The sequence below is a fragment of the Seriola dumerili genome, unplaced genomic scaffold (assembly GCF_002260705.1).
Source record: "Seriola dumerili isolate Sdu_G_001 unplaced genomic scaffold, Sdu_1.0 BDQW01000081.1, whole genome shotgun sequence".
NCBI classification, from domain to species: Eukaryota; Metazoa; Chordata; class Actinopteri; order Carangiformes; family Carangidae; genus Seriola; species Seriola dumerili.
The window spans coordinates 3,125,853-3,150,236 of NW_019174336.1; the positions used below are offsets into that span (position 1 = coordinate 3,125,853).

The 24,384-nt window shown below is 41.2% G+C and overlaps 1 protein-coding gene across 1 annotated transcript; it reads right to left on the minus strand.

Moving 5' to 3' along the window:
• Positions 1-810: 810 nt before the first annotated feature.
• fech (ferrochelatase) lies at positions 811-23,393 on the minus strand. The gene is made up of 11 exons (XM_022744494.1): positions 23,208-23,393; positions 20,784-20,874; positions 18,015-18,134; positions 17,056-17,204; positions 16,413-16,547; positions 14,199-14,305; positions 13,720-13,818; positions 12,441-12,548; positions 9,991-10,155; positions 7,682-7,741; positions 811-6,199 (listed from the first exon to the last, which is right to left on the minus strand). Exons 1-11 carry the CDS (start codon positions 23,245-23,247, stop codon positions 6,062-6,064), a joined length of 1,212 nt encoding a protein of 403 aa, XP_022600215.1. The 5' UTR covers positions 23,248-23,393; the 3' UTR covers positions 811-6,061.
• Positions 23,394-24,384: the final 991 nt, after the last annotated feature.

Sequence of the window (24,384 nt, forward strand, 5' to 3'; positions counted from 1 at the left end):
AGCCAGGAGTTGGGTGGAGTCAGAGAGTCGTCTGATGTCATGGAAGTCGCGTCCATCTTTATATACAGTCTATGAGTACAACGGGCTGTGGAGGTGGGGACGTCAGGGCGATGGAAGTATTTGAGTTCCCTAATAACCGCACCTTAAAGTGATGGTTTGGGTTATTTGACGTGGGGTTGTGTGAGGTAGTCATGCACAGTCAGTGCTGCAGTAGATTCAGACCAGCGTGCTGCCAGGTAGGAGAAGCAGCAGGAAACACCAGCACACTAGCAGAGCGATGTGTTGCTGTGTACGGGCCCAGCAAAAGAAACGTGTTTTTTCTGCTGGCCCCGTGCACGGCAGCACAACGCTCGGCCTCTGCGCCGGGCTGCTTCTTTAAACTGGCAGCGCACTGATCCAAATTTACTGCAGGTAACATACTGACTGTGCATGACTACCTCACACAATCCCACGTAAAATAACCCAAACTATTACTGTACCTACAACCATAAACTGTAGTTTATTTATGTTGCAGTGAATGTTAAAAAAATTTGGTGTCAATGAGCATATAATGTGTAATTTCTGTGTCATTCTGATTGGTTGGTTTTAAGACATGGGTCCTAGTAAGAGTCATTGTGACAATGTGGTACCAGACCTCTGATAATCACAATTTTGACACAGGCTTTCTTTGGTCTCCTAAGCTGTTAATAGGCCATCAGTGGATCAGTGTGATGTATGACCATCACACCAAGAATTTTCATTCAAGATAGCCCAAAGCTGCACAGTGTACAGGAGCATTACACGAAGAAGTCACACAGTCAGTAGTTTTTTCTTTTCAAACTGTATTTTATTTTAAAGGAAGACTCGTCATTGGGTGTAATCGTGTGTTAATATCATCTCAAATATTAAAAAAAACCATGATTGAAGAGTGGAGACGGATGGTTTGTGTGATGTGGAACACGTCAAAAAAACAAAAATAAATAAATTCAAATTACTTCAAATACGCTGGAGCTGCAGGAAAGCTGTAGCGTTTTTTGTTATATATACACACACAACTCAAGTGCTGCACAATGCACTTTGAGCTAAACACACACACACACAGAGCAAAACAGTTTTTAAAACAACAGTCTTGTCATAAACTGACACATAGAGGATAATTGAAAAAAAAAACAAAAAACATGTTTGTTGAGGAAAAACCCAGCCATCACAGACATGAGCATGTCCTTCTGCTGTGGCATTAAATCTTTGCCATTTCTGCACAAATTGGACTTTTTCCAGGTTTCAGAGTTGTATTAAAGTGATAATTTGGTTTTTAGAGAATTTTTCACTTATCGATTTGCAGTTTGAAGGTAATGTAGAACATCGAGACTAGCTAAGCTCATTTGCTGAATGTCTGTGGGATCAGCGAGCAGAGAAATCCTTAAAGCTGCCACTTGAACCCAATGAGCTGAGTGTTGCTAATGTCACTATTTATCCTGCCTTCAGTTATGCATGCGACATGAGATATTAAACAAAGGAGACCCTGAGTTTGTCAAACCCTTGGTTAAGTATTCCTCAAAAACCAAACCATCCCTTTGGAACCTGTGGAAGAGCACCGAAAGTGTTTGTACTGAATGAGATGTGTTGTAAAGTGCATATCGGTATGCATACACAGTGGAAGCAGAAAAAATGTACCAACCAAAACAGCTGTACAACTTATGCAAGCATTGTTGGAGACTACCAATGGGCACAACACGCAGCCATGTTGGAGGACTGCTAAAATGTCAAACTGGATTTTTCAGATGTGCTGGTAGGAGGCGAATGAAGCTACAAATGAAGAGAAAAAGACTTCAGTCTTCACAAATTTTAACATCTGTCTTCCAACATGGCGTCTTGTTGTTGGTAATTAGTGGCAACCATGTCCAAAAGCACCAATGTCCAGCCATTATGTGGTAGATGGTATTATGTATACTATGCTGACTGGAAAAAGGCAGAGTGCGACAAGCTCCTCCCAAAGCGAAACGCAGACGGGGTCTCAAATGTGTTCAAGCAGCTCCACTGACAGTAAGTGGTCAAATGAGAGATATTATCGGTCTGAGAGTCCCATTTTTCTTTTTTGAGTGATCATTTCAAGCTCAGACTATCAACAAAGTTCAGCGTGATTGGACAGTGACATAATGAGAAGATCCAATAGATCCAATTAACTAAGTAGCACAGTTTGTTGCCAATTGCACAAGTTAGCTAGTGAGCTAACTAGCCGTTGAGAGAGCAGTACAGCACGCGAGTCAATAAGCTAACTAGCAAAGTCACAGCATGTGACGTGATGAAGTCATGTTCATTGTTATGCAGAAGAAAACCTGCCAATATTCTGACTTGAGAGTGTTTGCACATTGACCCAAAATGGTTACCTCCATTTTTAGCCTTGTAGTCACAGCACATTGTTAATTAGCTCATTTTGTCATGTTACATATTTGTAGCTGTTCAGAAACAAGTGACACCAGCTACAAACAAACAGTGTACAGCCACTGAGTTAATTAGCTCGTTTACTATATTAGTTTAATATTGATATTTGTTTTAGATGCCACTGCCAGTGATGTAAAATGTGCGGACACTTTGTTAGTTCCTTTCATCAAGTGGAAGATCTGTAGATGTGAGAAATCTTTCTTTCCATCAACAGAGTTGTGGTGTGCAGACTGTCAGTTTACAGAAGCCGTGAGCCACAATGAGTCTGGTTGAAACAGAAGAATTAAACAGTGAGTGGCTGAGAAGCCAGGCAGCTCACTAGCCCACCTCTCTCTCGTTAGCAGATTAGAACAATAGCTAAATTTGTCAATTTAAATTACCGCAATCTTGAATAAAAAAAAAACTACGGAAGCCAAGAAAGGCCAAACTTGCAAATATTTTTTTATCCCGTTATCGAGATAACAGAGCTTTGTTTTAACGAGATAATTACCCTGTTATCTCAAGACAAGCTCGTTATCTGCAGATAATGTAATAATTATCCAGGGTTAAACCATTATCTCAAAATAATGGGATTATCTGAATTATTATCGGCATGATTATTCCGTTATCTCAAGATAATCCTGTTATCTCGAGATAAAGGGATAATTATTTAATTATTCTGAGATTCCATTATCGAAATAATGGAATAATTATCTCGTTATCTCGAGATACTGGAATAATCATCCCGTTGTCTCGAGAAAACAAAGCTCTGTTATCTGGAGATAACGGGATAAAATAACATTTGCGAGTATGGCCTTTCTCCGCTTCCGTATAAAACATCTCAGTCAGGATCTTTTTCTCTGAATTGAAACCCAAGGAGAGAGCTGTCAGTGGCCCATGTCACAGCAGGAACATGCAAAGTCAGATTTCAGGGTTGATTTTTCCTATCAGCATTTTGGTTAAGCACATATAAAATTTACATAAAGCACAAGTCCAGTATTTCTAGTTAGCCAGTGTAAAAGGCACATTGTTATGGCATAACAGAACAAAAACAGTAGAGGGGGAACAGGGTCAGAGGTCAAGTTACTGCCCATAAAATGTAATGTAAGGTTTGACTTTGACATTCACACGTTATTAGGGCGTCTCATCCCAAGCGAACACGAGGGCAGGTGGAACCGAACCAGCAACCTTGAAGATATTTTCTGTAGCTGCAGTAACCACTGGTGAAAGAAAATGCAGCATTCTGTATGTCAACCTACTGGCTGAAGTGAATTAGGTTTTTCAGTTAGTTGCACTGTGATCAAGGAGGTGTGAGTGGACAAAGAAACTGTGTTGAGGCTTAGGCTGAGGTCACAGTCTATCAACACGGAAACTAAGCTCTTATCCAACACTCCACGTATTTAAGTTTTTGACACATCTGAGCTACTTCTCTACATTGTAGTTTTTAAAAGTATACGTACTGCATTAAGGGACAACTCCAGCATCATTGTAGTTTGTCATAGCGTAGTCATTGTAATGCTCCTTTATGCTTTTCCCTCATTAGTTACTATTTTCTGCTCCTGTCACACCTGCCTGGATGTGAGGTGTTCTATAAACTGATGGTAAAAACATTTTGTCTTATCGATAGAAAAAGCACCGTTGGCTAAATGCTAAATTTGTTCCAAAATCATTTCGCTATCGATCAATCAATGAAGATCAGTAATGAAAAGTAGCATCTGCACATAATTAGCTTTGAGGCTCCACATGACTTTAACTAACATGCTATCAACTGCCATGGAGCGCTACAGACTGTTTGCATGTATTGATACAAAGCTGCGTTTTCCCTTTTTCAACAAGCTCAGAGCGTTAGCCGTCGTCACCTTTGCGTCACTCAACATTTGGAAGGGCCCGTCGGACTGTTTGTGTTGTGTTCGACTCGGAAATTGGAGATGTGGCAGAAAGCTCTGATAAATTAAATTCTTTTGTTTAACAGATTAATAACTTAAACATCAACAAGGACTGTAGCATTAATATGGAAATCAAAAGCTGTAACATTTTCTCCCATGTGTTTTCTCCCATCAGGGGCCTGATGGATATCATTTCTGTAAAAATGACTGAACTTCCTTCTTCTGAAACTACGGTACAACGGTACATTTCTGTTGTGTAGGAGCGTACAGAGGCTCCAGCACTGTTCACTACGTTTGTATTATTTTAATAATGTGTTGCACTCTCTGATGCATGCGTTGTGTGTGTGGATTTTCCGTTCCCCTGCACTTTAAGTAACTAAAACAAAAAACATAACTTCATCGGTTTTAATTTAACACCTAATTTACTTTGTCTTCAATCCACTTTGTTAATATCGATTTACTGAGCCAGTTTCTCTCAAAATGAGGAACAGGCAGGTGAATACTTAAAATGAAGTGACAACTGCCCCATTTCAGCAGAGAAGAGAAAAAAAGAGAAAACAGTATAAAAATAAAACATGTTAATGAATTTGTATAGTAATAATGTAATTCTCCTCGCTTGTAAACCATCTCAAAATACCCTGACATTTTTTCATGACACCCTGAGAGTTTCCGACCCCTTACGCTTAATTTTTCTTTTTTTAAATCTCCGCTGTACGACATTCTGGTTTATTGTAGAAATCATGCAGTGTCTCTTTTTAAACATTAGCTCCGTTCAGCACCAACATAGATTGAGGAGTAATATAATTCACATTATTAAATCTTCGTGTAGTGAATTAAACAGCAAAAGCTTAATCTGAATTGAAATATTGAAATCACTCTTTTCTCTCTTAAACTCACTGGTATCCACCTGTCAGGCAGCAGCATTTTGAGCAGCATCAACCTCCTCCAATCACATTGCAGGGATTGCAGCAGGGTGGGTGGGGTTACGAGCTGGAGGGCCAATGGCGTGAAGCGAAAGGTGAGAAGACGGGGGAGACAACCAGCCGCCCAACCAGAGCCCTTGTGTGCGGTGTCGTCGTCGTGTTCGACTGTTAATTCATTCGACACTAGCGAGAAGAGAAACGGGGTCTCTGGTGGAGGTTTGCAGGGGCTAAGTGAATGGAATGTAAGCAAGGGAAATGTAATAAAAAAACACAAAAAAACGAATAAACTAGTGCAAGGCTTTTTTCCTGTAGCTTTGATGTGTTGTGAGCAGTTTCTGCAGAGTGTCAGTTCTTTCATCGACACAGACTTTCATCAAATAGAATCTGCAAATCCTCGCAGAGTGTTTATATTACTTCCAGCAAGTTCATTTAAAATCTAATGAGCTATTTGTGCTTTACTGATGCGAAGTGCACATTTCAAAATCATGCAGCATCTTTTGACATTCTTCAAAATGAATCTGGGTTCAATATTTTGAGTTGACTTTGCCCCATTTAAACAATAAATCTGGTGATGTTCAGTATTTTTCTTGATGTCAACAAATCCCACGAAAAGACCAAAACCAACAGAATGTATTTGCAGAAACCATTTGCTCTGTTCTTCATGTTAAATTTTCCATGTGAACTGACACTTGCTGGGGAAACTGCGTGTGTTCATGTGTATGTATGAAGCGTCTGTGTATTGAAGAAGGCCTTATGTTTCTTCACAGGTAGCCCCGCAGCAGGAGAGGCATCAGAGTGTGTGTGTGTGTGTGTGTGTGTGTGTGTGTGTGTGTGTGTGTTTGTGGTGTGTTTCTATGAGAGTTTCTGGTTGGCAAAGAAGGCCTTGGTCTCTCCGCAGGTGGGGTTTGTACACAGCGGGCAGCGCAGGGTCAGCTGGCGGGAACACGGCTTGTTGGACTTCAGGTGGGACTGGACCAGGTCTGCCAGAGCCTGGACAGAACAAACGACACACACATTCAATATGGAGAGGGAGATAAACAGAGACCCTCGCTTCATCTGTGAGACCTGGAGACTATTTCATTCACTAGCTATTTCACGTTGCTTTTACTTTGCTGGTTTTCAAGCAATGCGAAGCTACCGTCACTAATGCCCAACACTGATGCACAGATGTTTCACATTAAAAGCATTTCAGCAGATCCAAGGAAACCGAGGGACATAATCTTTGGTTTCCTGTTAGGCTTTTAATTTGAAACACCTGCAGGAAGTGTTGAGTTTCATTTAGAGAATCTTAATAACGATCATGAAAAAGGTGAAGTGAAGAAGTAAATAAAAACTATACTTCTGTTAAAGGAATAGTTTGACATTTTGTGAAATGCTAAATAATTAGCTCTCTTGGTTAGCGTTAGATTGATATCACTCTCATATCTTTCCTCTAAATATGACGCTACATCTTATATTAGCTGAGCATTAAGACGGTGGTGGTAGCTTCACATTTACTTCACATTTACTGTGCAGACATTAACAACATTAAACCAACCAACTCTGCACAACAGAGTAAATAAACGGAAATTGTACATTACGCTGAATTTACCATGTGTGCTATTAAGAGTACAGTTAATCCCACCACCCTCCAAAACAGAGGAGGAATATTAATAATGAAAGAGAAAATGAAAGGGTAAGACTATCTGAATGAGAGAGTGAAAAAAGTAAGCTGGTTGTACAAGTTAGTAATCTGAGAGAGGATTTATCAAAATGAACCTCCACCACCAGCTGCAGTGAAACTCATGTTCTGATGAATGTATTTTTCTTTATTTTCCAGAGGCTGCTGCAGACGGCAGCAGACTGAGAAACTAAAACCACACGAAGGAAACCATCCTTCAGTAACTACCAACTAATCATCCTCTAGGATATTGATTTATACACTCACTCTCTCTCTCTCTCTCACACACACACACACACACACACACACACACTCAGAGACTTGGTGAGAGGTCTTTGAGCACGGCGGGTTTGACCAGCTAGCCAGTCGGGCGGTTCAGTTCTACTGTAGTCAGCTCTAAAGGTTCCCATTGATCTGCCCCCTTCCTTTAATAAACCCCACACACACACACACACACATACACAGCTGTTACAGCTGGAGGAGTTGCCTGTTGTGAGAAAGGTTGCAGGGTTGAGGATAAAGGGAAGGAGGGAGGTGACATGGGAAAGGAGGAAGGTATGGAAGGAAGCAACGAAGGAAGGAGGAATCCATTTGCTGACGATTTATCTCTTGCCTTACTTCCTTCAATCCTATACACTATGTACGTCTCATTTACTTTCTTTTTTTAATTCAATTATCTTTCTCTTCAAACTGAAAGTCTGTTCTAGTCTGTAAAATACAGAAATGTTCTTAATCTGTTGGAAAAGGACTTTAAAATGTGTTGTGTTTGTCCATGTTTCTAGACATGAGTGGGCTCAGTGTGTAAAACGTACCTTCATGAAGAGAGGATTTCCATTCAGTGACTCTGCTCTCCTGATGTTCTCCACACCGCACTGAAGACAGAGGAGGAAAGACAAAAAGTCGCCCCGTTTTTATACAAACGTGAAACACACCACAGTTCATAAGAACCACATCAAACTAGTTTACAGACAGTTTATCTATACTGAGAAAATATCATTAAATAAAGTTCAAAATTCAACCGACTGAAGATAAAAATAGAAAATTGATAGAAAAAAAATAGTGGTCATTTTGTCAGTTGAGGACTTTAAGAAATGAAAGCATTTCGTACTGAGCAATTATTTTTAAAAGCAGGTTTCATTTTGGAGTGGTCCAGACAGCGTGTGTGTGTGTGTGTGTGTGTGTGTGTGTGTGCGCACACGCTGTCTGGGACTCACCAATTCGAGTTTTAAACACTACAGTGAGAATGTGTTTGGAAAGTGAGGATGTGTTTCTCACAAGTATAGAAGTAAAAAAAAAGTGCTTGCATCTTCATGGCACCAGTCACATTGATCCGTGGTCACCTCACTGGTGCCTTTACACAGACCACCCCCCACCACCACCACCTCACCCCCACCCCCACACACACACACACACACACACACAGGAAACATGGATGCAGCTGACACATCTGACACACGTTTGCTTAACCTCTACATAGTCTCAGGTTAAGATCCTATGACTTTGTCCCTTTACAAACTCTAATCTTCATTCTAATCCCAAATCACGGTCCTACAACAAGGCGATGGTAAAGTCACAGTGCGCAGTTTTTCCCCTCATCTTTCCATCTTTGGGAGGACATTAGGTCTTTATAAACACTCACAAAACAATCATTTAAAAATGTATTTATCCTTCATCAATCTGCACTCAACAGCCCATAATGTGAAAAGCGAAAAACTGAATTTTAGACATAAGCATTCAGACCTTGGGCAGTGATTACAGCCTCTAGTCTTCTTGGGTCTGGCGCGACAGGCTCTGCAAATCTGGATTTAGGGATTTTGTGCCGTTCTTCTCTGCAGATCCTCTCAGGCTCCATCAGGCTGGACGGGGCCGTCAGTGGACAGACGTTGCCAGGTCTGACCGGAGATGTAAGACTGTGTTTAAGTCAGGGCTCTGGCTGGGCCACTCAAGGACATTCACAGACTTATCCCTAAGCCGCTCCTGTGTCGTCTCGGCTGTGTGCTAAGGGTCATTGTCCTGTTGGAAGGTGAATCTTCACCCAGTTTAAAGTCCTGAGCTCTGGACCCGGTTTTCATTAAGGACATCTCTGTAGTTTACTGCATTCAGATTCCCCTCAACCCTGACCGGTCTCCCTGTCCCCCCACAGCCTGATGCTGCCTCCATCACGCTTCACTATTGGGATGGTGTTGGGCAGGTGATGAGTGGTACCTGGTTTCCTCCAGATGTGACCCACAACAATCTTTGTTTTATCAGACCAGAGAATCTTACAGTCCTGCAGGTTCTTTTTTGTAAACTTTCACAGAGGAGAGGCTTCGTCTGGAGACTCTGCCGTTACGCCCTGACTGGTGGAGAGCTGCGGTGATGGTTATCCTTCTGGAAGTTTTCTACCATCTCCACACAGGATCTCTGGAGCTCAGCCAGAGTGACCATCAGGTTCTTGGTCAACTCTTAGTCCGCAGCTCTAGGAAGAGTCCTGGTTGATCAAAACGTCTCTGTGTAAGAATGACGAAGGGCCACTGAGCTCGTGGGAACCTTCAATGCAACCGAATCTTTTCTGTATCCTTCCCCTGATCTGTGCCTGAACACAATCCTGTCTCTGAGCTCCATAGGCAGTATATCAGATCTGCATTGTCAGCTGTGAAACCTGATATAGACAAGTGTGTGTCTTTACACATCATGACCAAATCAGCTAAGTTTACCATAGGTGGACTTCAGTCAAGGTGGAGGAAACATCTCAAAGATGACCAAGAAAAATGGAGGAGCCTGAGCTAAACTTCCAGAGTCACAGCAAAGTGACTGAATACTTTAAGATGCAACATAACAAAATGTCTGAATACTTTCTGAATGTACCGTTTTCTTTAAGATTTACACAAAACTGAAACCAAAGGCTGCCTGGAAGGAAAAATTGAAATCCAAAAGCTTATGGATGATTTGGAAAATGATAAAAAAAAAACATAAATACAGTCCATAACTGCCTGTAAGGTTCTTTACCCAACAAACCATCTGTCTGGAAAAACTAAGGCAATATTATGTGACACTTTCTATACTAAATTTCGCAGACAGTTGACAAGTTGACAGAGCAGAGAGGAAAACGCCTGGAGCTGCTGGTAAACGTTTTTCTTACCTCCTCCCCCAGCACCTGTCCGTATTCAATGTCCAGTTCATGTAGAGTCTCTATGTGGTCAGAGGTGAAGGCGATGGGCACCAGCAGGATGTTCTTCTTCCCTCGTTCACACAGACCTTTAATCACCTCGTCCGTCTGAGGGCCTAGCCATGGCATGGGGCCCACCTGAGAGACAGAACACAAGACGATGAGTTGACAAGACACAGCAGTTTCTCTATCAGGTCGAACCCTGTGTTAATATTTCCTTAATTCCTGTAGATGTTCAGTGCACGCAGAGGATGACCGCCTGCGATTTGAATCACTCCATGACGTTCCCTGTAGAGCAAGGATAAACTGCATTTTTAGAATGGCAAAGTCTTTCTCCTCTCTGGGACAGTAGCAGCGCTTAAGACTCTTAGGGCCTGGTTAACTCGTCCTTACAGCTGTCCCAGCACGTTGGAAAGGAGTAGTGACAAGCCTGTTGTCATGGAGGAGGAGGGGGGGGGGGCATGATGTTGTTTAAAAACGGGGACATCTGCGCTCATTTTCAGACAGTCTCTGTGTTGCACTCGGCTGTTCACATGAAACGTGATACAAATAGTTGTGTAACAAACGAAACTACAATCACCGCCTCGTGGTCGTCTGCCTCCTCCACTCAGACTAGTTTCAGATTACATCCGTTTATCCAGAGTCATGTAAAATATGAACCATTTGTGCGAAATGACCTTTGACCACCAAAGTCTAATCTGATTTGCACTATTGTTGTATTGTACATTGTTATGTGAATTGTTTGTAATTTTTTTTTTTTTTTTTATATAAATTGTACCTTCCTTGGGATGAGGCTGAACATAAATTAACATAAATCCACTGAGGTGGACAATAAAATCAATCAATCAATCAATCAATCAATCAATCAATCAATCAATCAATCAGTCCTCTAGTCCAGGTGAACGTTTGTACCAGATTTAAAGAAATTCCTTCAAGGTGTTACGGAGATGTTGACACACAGTACAGAAGAAGAGTAAACTCTCTTTTAGTCTTGTTTAATAAAACTTGTGTATGTAGTTTGCAGACTTTGTCCGACAACTCCCATCTAAATTATACTGGACAGCCGCACGACAGTCTCACTGGAACTGTCTCAGTTGTCAACAAAGAGCGTATGTGTGTTAAAAATCACACAGAAAGTTTTCTTAAAGGAGCCACAGTGGTTTAAATATCTGAGGCTCCCCACCAGTCAGCAGAACTAATGAAGCTTCCTAGATGAGTGTTGAAACATCGTAAAGATCAAGCAGTGAGTCCAGTTGTCTCTGCCTGTAGCACCTATGTGTGTCCTCTGGCCTAATGAGAGGCCTTTACCAATACAGAGCATGCCAAGTTTAAATGTGGTTCAACTGGCACCACAGCATCCCCAACTCTGTTCTGTGACAAAATAATCTCAACTCAAAATTCCACTCACCAGCTTTTTCTCAGCTTTCAACCATATTGACAGTGAGAGCTGGTCAACACATATACCTGGTATCCTCCCTGTAATGTATGAATACTATGAACACTATTTAATATCATTCGGAATTTCCTACATGTTGGGTTCGTTGCAGAAAGTGTGAGTGTTTCCACTCCAGCCTCCATGTCTGGTTAATTCTAACATTATCTACAGATAATACTATTCTTCCAGAACGATTCATGTCAGCTACTGCGACCTGAGGTCCAAGAGCGACGAGGTTTTCTGCTCTAGTGAAGCTGCTCTGCAGTATTAGACAGGCGAGTGGCTCCTCCTTGTGGCGACAATAATTGAAACACTGTGAGAGCAGCACTGAGCTTGAGGGAGGTGATACTGACAACTAAGATGAACTATGCAATGATGTACAGTTAGTGAATATAAAGATAAATATGACTATCTACCCTGCAAGAATATACAAGTAAATACAATAATACAAGTAAGTATGTACAAGTACCAGTAAGTTACATCCTTTCAACCCCTGCTGCCTGATACTCTCCTGCTGTCCACCTCTTTAAATCAGAATGAAAGCAGCGCAAATTGACTTTAAAAGATCAGCTGTTAGGTGAAGCTGGAGAATGTTCTCAGAGTCAGGAACAACAGAGTGGATGGATGAAGTAAAAATAATGAAAAAAAAAAAATTTACAAAATGAAAAACAAAAAGTGAAAAAATAAAATCCTAAAACCTAAAAGCTAAAAGTAATTTTACAAGGTAATTTCATTGTAGGAATCAGGTATTAATAAAGCAATTACTGGATTATTGGGGTTCTTAAACTTATGTCTAGTAAATACTGGGTATCTATGGGGTTCAGTTCTGGGAAACAAAACTGAGGTCTTCCACCATACTTACATTTAAGTACCAACAGGAACTGCTAAGTATTTTATTAGGACCTGAGTAGTACCATGAAATTATACTGGAAATCACAGGCTGTGTGCGTGCGTGTGTGTGTGTGCGTGCGTGCGTGCGTGCACTCACCCTGGACTGCCACACCAGTCTGTATGGGTTACAGTGTCCCAGTCTCTCCATGACTCTTTGAACTGTGGCTCCCACTTCCTGAGGATACGGGTCACCTCTGTTTACAACCTGCACAGGGAACACAACAGTAGTACTGTCAGGCTTACTAGTAACAGTGTCAGTATCAGCAGTAGTAGTATAGTAATAATGCTAGCAGCAATTGTAGTAGTAGCAGCACCACTGTGAGTAATGGCAGTACTACTAGTAGGAGTCTTAGAAGTGTAGTAGCACATTAGTAGCAACAGCAGTAGTACCAGTAGTGATAGTAGCAGTATTATCATCAGCAAAAGTACTTGCACATGTAGTAGTAGTAGTAGTAGTAGTAGTCTAATTAGCTGCAGTAGCAATAGTATTGCTAACTAGCGCTGGGCATTGAAATCCAGTACCTTTATAGTACTAATGGATATGCTTTGGTTTTACTGTATAAAGACCATATAAAGAAAACGGACTCATTCAGTACAATGCAACAGATTTAAGTAACGGGGACTGAATCTTCATTGTACACATGTCATTTAAAGACCCAGTTCATTACTGAGGAAACATATGTTGATGCAACTGATTTTTCCTTGCATACTAATAGATCAAGATTTAACTTCCCTTTGTATTTGCATTGGACATTCACCACCCTATATAGCATCTATGCTGGACCAGACCACAGCACCCTGCCAAACCCGCTCTATTAACTGTCCTATGCTTCAAGCCCCCTGAGTTTACTCTGTTCAAGACATGATCTCAAACCACTTCGCCTCAGTGTGCAAATGTTTTCACTGAGTATTGTCCTCTTGAATTTTAACTCTGTATTTGTGTGTCTCTCCACATCATTGAAAATGAGGGAAACCTGAATGATCTTCGAGGTTTAAAGAAATAAATGAACAATGAAAATAATAAAAAAGGAAAATGAAGCACTGAGCTGTTAAGCAGTATGAATGAGCAGTGAATTCAATAAAATCATGATATCTATCCCCTTTGCTAGCAAAATCCCAACTGTGCTGCTTTCAGCTTCCACAGTGTGAAGATTTGCTGCAGTTGTTTCTGGTAAGATAGCAAGCTAAAGTATTTGCTAATACTTATGTCTTTGCACCTTTACGTTACTAGCAATAGTGGTAGTGTCTATCAGTAGTACTATCAGCATCTATCAATAGAACTAGCAGCAGTGGAACTATCAGTATTATCAGTGTCAGCAGATGAAGCAGCAGTGGGAGTAGCATTACTATCAGCAGTAGCACTTCTTAGTACTTACAGACAGAGGGAGTGAATGTGCTGAGAACAGAATGACGACGTCGTCTCTCTTCGCTTCTGGAAACTTCAGCAACTCATTACTGACGTGTTCTGCAAAACACTATGCACGCGCACACACACGCGCACACACACACACACACACAGCTGGTGAAGCTCCTTTTCCTCTCAGACAGAACAACAAGCTAAACATTAGAAAACAAACCGACTCGGGTAAGAAGTCATCAAAGCAACTAATGAGCTCAAAGAAGCCATAGTTGGTTACCATAGCAACTAACAAGCCTGGCTGTGTTTTTGATGATGATGGGTCAGGAATTTTTTTTTTTTTTTTTTTTTTTTTTTTTTTAAATCAGTTGGGGAAAATTATAGTTTTGTCATTTCATCAAAACAAAAAAAAATGCATCAGATATAGAAAATGTTCAATCTGGGTGTGTGTGTGTGTGTGTGTGTGTGTGTGTGTGTGTGTGAGAGAGAGTGTCTAACCTCCACCAGCAGTGGGTGTGTGGGCCAACGGTCGATGACACTCCAGCGCATTTTTGGCCTGTCACCTCTGTTGCTGTAGTAACGGTAAATGGCGTTCAGACTGCTGCCTGTTTACACGACACACAATCACATTAATATTAATTAAATGTGTTGTATTACACAACAAACACAATCCTCTGACAACCAGCCCCACAGCAGGGTTTGAGGATGAGCGCCTCGCTGAAGCTAATTCCCAGAGACAAGACAGGCCGTCGTAAAGGAAGGCGCATCGTCTCTCTCAGTCAGCGTTTCCTGTCCGAGGACCAAGCACAAAAAAATCAAAGATAAAAGGGAATTTCATCTTTCTTTTTAGACTTGTGGGGTTTCAATATAATCAGTTCCCGCTCTTTTCAAGAAATCATTTAACGGCCATTACGCCCCAGACGATCACGTTCCTGTCTGTCGAGTCTCCTGAAAAACACTTGTTAATCTTTGACTCTATAATTAGAGGACGGCAACAATTTGTGACTATGGGTCGAACCTGAATCCCTCTCTCTTTTAAATCACAGGGACCATTCTGTTGCTGCACCGACTATCAAAGCCTGATCTCTACAAGTGAAAATAGTGCAGACAAACGAGTTTGTGTAGTTTAGCTTCTGATTTGCAGCTTCTGTTTCAGCAGTTAAAGGGAAAGTTATGGGAAATATAAATGACAAAATTGACAACAACACAACACAGAGATCGATTGTCCATTTTTTTTTAAAATCAACTTATTGTTGTGAAAGGGTGTTAGACATCCTGGTTAATGTCTTAACACTGTTTACAACCCAATGTCAGACTTGTGAAATGTTTCTTTTATTTATTAAAGCAAAAATATGGCGATTTTAGGGCATTTTCTCCATCTAGACTAAAACTGGCCAGCTGTCTTATAGAAAACCCACATTTAGACACAAAGATGTCAAACCTGGACTTAATCAACGAGTAGACTCCACTGACTGTGTACAGCACAGATTCAGATTTGTGAAGCCTTTAGTGATTTCACTGCTTCTTTCCTCATCCAGACCACATCACACCACGTCTGAATCAAAGAGCGCTTGAGCTGGACTCGTCAAATCTGGACTAGATTAACAGGGAGGGTTTAAAGACGGTTTCAGATTTGTGAAACTTTTATTCTATTTGTAAACAGGTCTTTGATCTAGACCTGGTCTACTGTGGTCTGGATGGAGAAAAGGCATTGGAATGGCAATTTCATGCTAAACTTTCAATACTGGTCATTTTCATTCAGTATGGATTCAGAGTGTCAGCTTCAATAAATGTTATGAAGACTAAAAACAAAGAAATGACGCTCATACTCACAGACACAAACACACAGACATTCACACACTGCTGCTATTCATGTAACTCTCTTGGTCGGTGCCAACTTTGACAGCAAAACAACAAGAGTAATCGGTGATAACCAAAGACGCTGTCAAATTTAAGTAACACAAGAGTCTGATCATTTTCAATTTGAGGTTTCTAAATTCAAACAAATAAATTCAAACAAATAAACTTGACATAAACACATGCACTATGAGCGATATAAGGCACCATAGTTGGCTGTTATTGCTGTGATGTGTGCGGACTTTTTAACAGGACTTGTACATATTTTCTCACCCCCTTCATTTTGCCTTCTGCATATATTTTCTCCTCGGTTTTTGTGATATGTTTTTTTTTTTCTGTGGAACTTCCCATGTGTTTAGACTATAAGCTAATCCAATCTAAACAAGCTGGGGGATGCTGGGTAAACAGCTGTCGAGGAGCAAAACAGCGGATCTCTTTGAATCACAACAATAAAATCCTCTGATGTGGGCGGCGATTGAAAAGATCCTCCATCCAGCATGAGATCTGCAGTCTGAGAGAGTTCACCGAGGCTTACTCCCAGCAGAATAAGATCATGCCGAGTTTGATTTTGTTTAGAGTATACTGTGTGTGTGTGTGTGTGTGTGTGTGTGTGTTTATCAGAGGGTAAGAGGTTGGATAACAGCATGGGTGTGGTCATGCTAACGGCCACAAACGTCTTTTTTATCTTATTATTCTCCCCAATTGAGTCATTGCATGTTATCTTTGGAAGATGAACGACGACACCAAGCAAGATAATAACTTTCATTTCTCCTGTGATGCAGCTGGAAGGAGAATATATATCTGTTTTCAGCTTTACGTTTAATTTTCTGCATCCATGCTATGCGTGACTGTCACCTGTGGTGGAGCAGCTGTATTGAGGATACTGTGTGAAGGCCACAGCTCTCTCCACCCCGTCTTTCTCCATCTCCTCGATGGCCGTCTCCGTCAGCGGGTGAACGTACCGGAAACCGATGTAGAACTTGTGCGGAGCTGATGAGAGAGTCATGGAGAGAGAGTCAATAACCACGTGCCAACCACGTGAAATATTACAGTTTGAGTAAAACTGGCTGTGAAAAGCACTAATCTATTGTTTCCATGTTGATTTAAATAGCTGAATAATCAAATAAATACTTGCCAGGAACATAAAGGGAAGGTGTTGTTGTTTACATGTTATTTACAGTCTCAATCAGGTTTGTATAGCACTAGATACGGTCAGTTTTCAAACCGCTGCTCACTGTTCGCGTTCTTATCAGCGAGGTGTGTTGAGGGCGTGTGAAGAGACACTCCTTCACTGTGTCACTATCTCCACTTCACACACACACGCTCTGCTGCTCGCAACAGAGTCCACCAGCAGAAAACACAGCAGTGCTGCTCAGTTTTCATATGTGAAACGATAATTAACCATAAGTTCTTACATCAGTCTCTAAAAACGAACATACACAAACTTTCTCAAACTCTCAGGGTTCCGATGACCCTCCCATCTGCAGGACCGCCTCACCTGTGTCGGGACTCATCTCGTCTAGCAGCTTCACCATGCCCTCTCCCTGCATAGAAGTCCAGCGTTTGATGGGCGAGCCTCCTCCGATCTTACTGTACTGCTCCTGGATCTTAGGCGTGCGACGCTTGGCGATGAACGGACCGAGCTTACTGCAGGAGGACAGATTGAAGAGTTATGACCACGGCACTCAACACACTGAAATTGAGTTTACCTTTGGAATCACTATCGTTTTGAGAAATTAAAAAAACAAAACACTGATGTGCATTATTTCTCAAAGATTCATCCAAATGTGGCACACCGGGTCAAAAGCAGATTTTACTCAACTTTAATGAGTCACAAGGCAAACATGTGGGGGAAAATCTGCTTTCAAAGGTTCTGTGTTACATGTAAAAATAGACCTTTCTCCTCAACAGCGACAAACATTGTGTTTGTCCACCGTCAGTTACTATGCAACACGCAGAGACACAGCAGAGTGCTGTGACCCAACAACCTTCCATATTTGTCCTCTCACAAGAAATATGTAAGGCCATTAACATGTTACTTCCAAAAAGAGGTTTTCATCTAAAAAACCAAGAGAAATGTTGATGCATTTTTGAACTGCTCAGTCTCTTTCTCTGTGTGTGTTCGTCCATCTGTCAATCAGTTGTGCTTTCCAGACTTCATTTGCATTGTTATTTTTTTGCTGTAAAGAAAATGAGCTTATGTCCCAGGTAAGGACTTGTATCCATAGACAAACACACACTAGATTAATATTACATTTGTTTATCTACTAACTGCTGATAACTGTGGCATTTTTTGGGCAAGGAGACTGGCAAGGCTGTAGACGGTCTGACTCCATCAGGTTGCTGGTCCTGACAAAGACATCAACCTCTACTGCTCAGTTTTGCCGCTCACTATTTAAAAAGCTTTACTCAAAAAAAGACAATATGTGTGACTGTGTGTGTGTCCGCAGTGCGTACTTCTGCACAGGGAGTTTCATCAGGTCTGTGTCCATGAAGAGCCGCAGCAGGAAGTCATGCACATCCTCAAGTTTCTCGGGTCCTCCCATGTTCAGCATCAAGATGCCTGTCTTAGGTTTCCTGTAGATGCAAGAGATTAATAATCAGTAATTCATGTCTTACAATGCCTCAAGCCTCAACAAAGATGAATTGGGCTTATTGATCATCATTGGCTACTAATGTGTTGGATTTTACATGGAGATGTGTTATATCTGCTAATGTTTTAGCAGACTGTGCAAAGAAAAGCTGCATATTATTGATTATTAATACCTTGATTATTATGCCAACACAAAATAGTGATAGTTATAATATCATATAAAACTATAGTTTCAGTTTCAAGGACATCTTATGAATGTTTAAAGGATAACTTAAAGGGGACCTATCATGCTTTTCTGAGTTTTTCCTTACTTATAGTGTGTTATATAGGTTTTTGTGCATGTAAATGGTCTCCAGAGTCACAAGTTCATCATAGTACATCATAGTTTACATCAAAGAGAGAAACTCTGTCAGCCATTTTCTCTTTTGTATGAAACGCCTCATTGGGAGTCCTGCCATTACTTTGTGGTCCTATTGCCCACCTGCAAGCTTGGCACGCCCCCACACAAGGCACAGCACATAACTACTTATGGTGAAGAGTTTTCATTAGTTTTGTAGCCATGCCGAAAAGACAGAGTTCTTAATTTCCTGCAGAAATCTACTTCATTTTTCCACAGTTTTCCACTGCTCCAAATATTATAGCGTGAGCCCGCACTTCAAGCAGAACTGCTTCAGAAACCACGCACAGTTAGACGTTTTTTACAGACGTGCGGAACTTGTCGTTGCCATGGTAGTTGCCGGCAAGCTGACCAATCAGAGCACACTGGGCTTTGAGCTCTAACACAGCGTTTCAGACAGAGGGTGAAGAGAGTACAGTGTACAGCAGAAGAAACATAATGCCTTTTCAGAACATTAAAGCATGTAAATCTTTTAGTCAACACCAAGAATAAAATGATGAACACTAAAACTGGCCATAATAAGTCCTCTTTGAACGCTCTACATGTGGTCCTACTGGAAGCACCTAATGTTAGCTTGTCGTATCAGTCTATAAAACTTGCATTAGCTCAAGTAGCTAATGCTCATTCTAATGAAATGAACATTACCTTGAGCCTTTTTTGAGCTTGTGTAAGTTTGTAACTCAGGCATTTAATGATAGCTTGTTGTATCAGCCTGTAAACGTAACTTTAGCTCAAGCAGGTAACGTTAGCTTGTTGGTAAAGGGCAGGATGCTGCACTGCTGTCCACTGTACACAATGTCACTACTGTACCCGTAATCATGATTACCTTTCATGACGAGTAACATATATTACAGGTCGCCATAATCTGTGTCTACTAATTTGCGGGTTTTGTAAAATCTGGGTTTGAGACATTTCAGTCAAAATGTTTGCTTCACATTCTCTCTGACACTACATTACCGCAGGCTTTACAGTTTGTCTCAACACTCACAACACTGTGACTTCTGTGTCTTTACACACTGTTGGAGCCTTGAAAACCCCTGAGGAATCTGCTGTCTCAGTCATAATTATTGCATGGTTATCTTGAAAGCACAGATGTGAGACAAAAAGCCAAAAGGACAGAGATGATAAAGACTGTGTGTGAAAAGACATCAATGGAAAGCCGAAGCCATTCAGTTCCACTGTTTCATTTCTAATAATACCAAAGGGTCAAATCAGGACATCTGGCATCTGTCAACCAACTGTTCCACAAGCCTCACACTAAGCCGTGAACGTTTTAGGGAAAAGAAATGTTCATTAAATGTATTTCTAGCGTATATGCTCTAATCTCTCTCTAATCTAAACTGTGAATCGGATCCACTGTGTCCACAGAATCCATTTCTGAAATACGTGAGTATGCCTGATAAAAAGTTGTAACTTGCTCTGTGAAGTTCCGCTCTGCTTTTCAATGGTGTTGTCAGACTGTGGTGTTCTGCTTAGGGAACAAAAGAAAACACGCAGAGGTGAAAGCTGCTCTTAAGTGCTGCTATTAAGTGCCAACTAAGAGTCAGCGTAACCGGACAAACGACAACGACTGACAGACACAGATGCTCAACGGCGACCCGATGACGGCCCAACGGCACACAGATCACTGACAGCCGACTATTGTTGTGCTGTGTCAGGCATCCCTAATGTTTCAGAGTGGGAATCTGTACATACAGTACCAGTCAAAAGTTTGGACACACCGACCCATTGGCAGGTTTTTCTTTATTTTGACTATTTTCTAGAACTGAAGACATCACAACTATGAAATAACACATATGGAATTATTTAGTAAAAAAACATATATTTCATATTTTAGTTTATTCAAAACAGCTTTGCACAATACTGTCATTATATTAACGAGCTTCATGACGTCATCACCTGGAATGCTTTTGTGATGGTGTGAGGGGGCTTTGCTGGTGAACTGAAGGCACAACTTAGCCAGCATCATTACCACAGCATTCTGCAGCAGCACGCCATCCAATCTGGTTTGTGCTTAGACCACCATTTGTTTTTCGACAGGACTACAAACCCTAACACACCTCCAGGCTCTGTAAGGCCTGTTTAACCAAGAAGGAGAGTGAAGGAGCGCTGCATCACATGACCCGGCCTCCGCAATCACCTGACGTAACCCCCCCCTGAGATCAACATATATGGACTCCTTCAAGACTTTTTCCAATTCCAGGTGGCTGCTGAGTGTGTGGTGTGTGTGTGTTACCTGTTCTCCTGTGTCTCTGGAGTTGCAGTCTGGGCTAATGCCGCAGCAGTGGAGCGTCTCCTCATACTCAGACTGACGCTGCTCCTGGCAACTAAAGAAGAAGACATCCGGTTATTTTTTCATCTGTCCACTCACACACACACACACACACACACACATTTCTTTATCAAATCATCATCAGCTAAGAATTTATTGTCAAGTCCATTGAGTGTGAACAATATTTGGCCAATGAACAAAGTACAAATGTGTCACTGCAGGAAACGTTCCACATCATTAACATCTCCCCCCTCCCACTTCACTTTAGTGAAGTAATAATTCTCAATGAGAGCTCAACAGGCTGCACCTGCAGTGGTGGCAACAGATTGGGATGGTGAGAGGGTAATTGTGTTTCCGTTTTGCAGTACTGCATCCAGTAACATCCAACAACCATTTTTTTTCTTCTTCTTTAAATCTGCTGCGTGGAACTTCTGTTTTCCCCTTCTGGTAGTGACAGTAATTCTTATTTCTTTGTTTCTTCTTTTTTTTTTATGTGGAGCATCAGAAACTTTTCCTAGGTTTTTCTGCCATAGGCTGCACCATACTCCTACTCCGTCTCCATCGCTACAGTTGCTCCTCTCTTCAGCTCTGGAAACCAGTCATTGCTGGTTGACATAACAGGCATTGCTGACGGCGGTGGGCCAGCACAGGAATGTCTCCACGGACACCAGATTTGATATTTGAGGATTACTGTGAAATACATACATGAGATTTGCCTAGTGTTGATATGTCATTGTATGAACTTGTTCGGTAAATGCAATGGAGTGCATTTACAGTATATAGTGCTTTTCTAGTCTTAACAACCAATCAAAGCGCTTTACACTACTAGTCACATTTACCCATCCACACAAAGACACATTCACACACCAAAGATACATCAGGGGGAATTTGGGGTTCAGTATCTTGCCCAAGGACACTTGTGTGGACATGTGGACTGGAGCAGCCGGGGATCACCTGCCTTCCGATTAGTGGACGACTCGTTCTACCTCCTGAGCCACAGCTGCACCATTTGGTATTGGCTCGAATGCCCATGAGGTCCAATGGGAAGGTGGTCTCAGACTTTTGTGTAGTCCTGCACTCCAGCTTTAAATGTAATGATGTGAAGGAGCGATATGGAGAAGTGGAATGTACAGCTATAAAGTGAAAGTAAAAGCTGCAGTAGTTTTTTTTCTTCTTTTACCTACACAGTTGTGCACCATAGCAATTCATTCTTTACACTTATGCCCCAGTCTCCATTCAGTTCAATGTAATGCTTGACCCACTGTAGTTTTGTATATCTGTGATGTCATGTTATATTAAATCACTTGTTATGTGTCCACCTAAGTAAAAATAATATGGTTCTAACAGTGGTTCAGTAGTGGATGTTTACTGCACAGACAAATGATATTTGAATGGAAAATGTTGATGGTTGTCTACACTGGTGGCTGTTTCCTCTATGACTTCTTACATGAGGTTACAGTAAGTGACCCTAAACATACTGCAATAATAACCACCACTGCACCCAACAGCACTGTGTGAAATAACAACGCCATGTGCTGCACGCTGCAGAGGACGCACAGAAGCCAGTGTCTTCTGATGTATGTGAATACACAATTTAATAGTCTATAGAGTCAGCTTTACTTTCATAACCCGGACTGCAGTACTCTCACGCGCCACCAGGAGGCCTGCTAAGATTATGCAAGTTCACAACGCTGGAATTGTGTAACTGTGAAAATGTTCCGCTCTTTCTTACTTGACGTGAAAACACGGCTTGTTAACAACTGCGTGTGGTATTGGCTGATCCTCTGGTCGCTACTAAATGCAGCTCAAGTACGGGATAAGTCCATTATATAACATTAACATTTAACAGTAACCTACAGTAATGTTGGGCTGCATCAAGGCAACGTGTGTTAGCGACTGACTGGCGACGGAAACACCGTCATTTGTTAGTGAAATAAAAGCACGTCAGCGGCCAACTGTCAGCAAATAACGGGATACTGAATAAACAAACATGGCAAATATGGACATTAAACGCAACACCTGGGTCGTTAAAGTTTGTTGAAAGGGACGCCGATGCAATACAAGTAACTAATACAAATAAACATACGTTAAGGTTACAGCGAGAGCAACACTGTGAAAGTCCTAACAGGAAGTTGTATTTCCATATTCTTACAAACTTAACACCCCTTTACGAAATGTTGATGCCAATGTCAGCGGCATGTTGTTGAGTTTACACCACGTTACACCAAACAGCGCCGCTCCGTCCCTCGAAACTGCTTTTAAATTAAGTCAAGGAAACGGAGTAGCACAGTTTACTCTGTGGTATTAAATCCCGAGCTACATCATAAAACTTGAAGGTTTCCGTGCACACCTTTGATGAGGCTAACTTAGCTGCACAGTCACACTCACATTGGATCAAGCGACCGGCGCTGCCCAGGACTGCCATCATGGTAACGTCCTGTTTTCACTGCCGATAACAGTCTCTGGTCAAGCTGAAATGAAGGCTGGATACTTCTGCTGTGAGCCGCTGGATCCACGAGTATTTCCCCTCACTGAATGACGCGCCGGCCAGTCCTGTGTGTCAGTCAGATTCCTTCAACTACCACCGGCTGGCCGTACATACTCCTGTCAAGTTTTTCAACGATAATTCGGAAACTTCCGGTTTTTAGTTTCAAAATAAAACCACTAATGATGTTAGTGCAACGTTTTAGATGAGATTTGGATTTGTAACATACTAATCGTTTATTTATGAATTTCTAGTGGTCATTTTATCCACATCTTTAAGTATCCCAGGCATTTCATATCACTGTTGAAATTTATATTAATCTGTGTCAGTATAGAAAAAAGAATAAAAACGATCCTTTTGTAATTTCACAGTAAATAAATCATGAAATGGAAGAATCTAAACTGCAAATTTATTGAGTAAAAATTCAAACTTACAGATAAAAATGTAAAGAAACTATGAATCTAGAATCTATGAAAAATATATAGGAAGTATTAAAAAGGTAAGTTTGCACAAATAATAAATACATTAAATAACTATTAGTAAAAATGCAAATCCATGTCTTAAATGCAGTATTGACTATTATTTTTAAATAGATGTGCAAAAGGAATGTATAATTACAGTTTTACAACACATTTACTTTAACGATTGAATGTTATGTAATGTATATATATATGTGTGTGCGTGTGTTTGTGTGTGTGTGAGTGTGTGTGTGTGTATGTATGTATATGCAGTGCAGTACAACATCCCTCCCTCTCGTGTGATATTGCTTAAATATGTGATGTATATAATCACAATGTGATACATATAATCACATCTATTTTTGATTTGTACTCACTTTTATCCTAAACGTCTGATTTCATGCTTTTCTCATGAAGACAATTTTGTCATATTTCCGGTCTAAGGCTTGCTTAGTCTGGTTAGCTTGACGCAGGATCGTTCTCTTGGTATGGCGTCACCACTACGTCGGTCTAAATTACAAGTTAACTCCGCCTCTGCTCGTGCCGGTCATGCCCACACCAGACTCGTTTGCGTGTGTGTGCATGTCTTTTTATGTTTGTGTGGACAATCATTATAAGAACA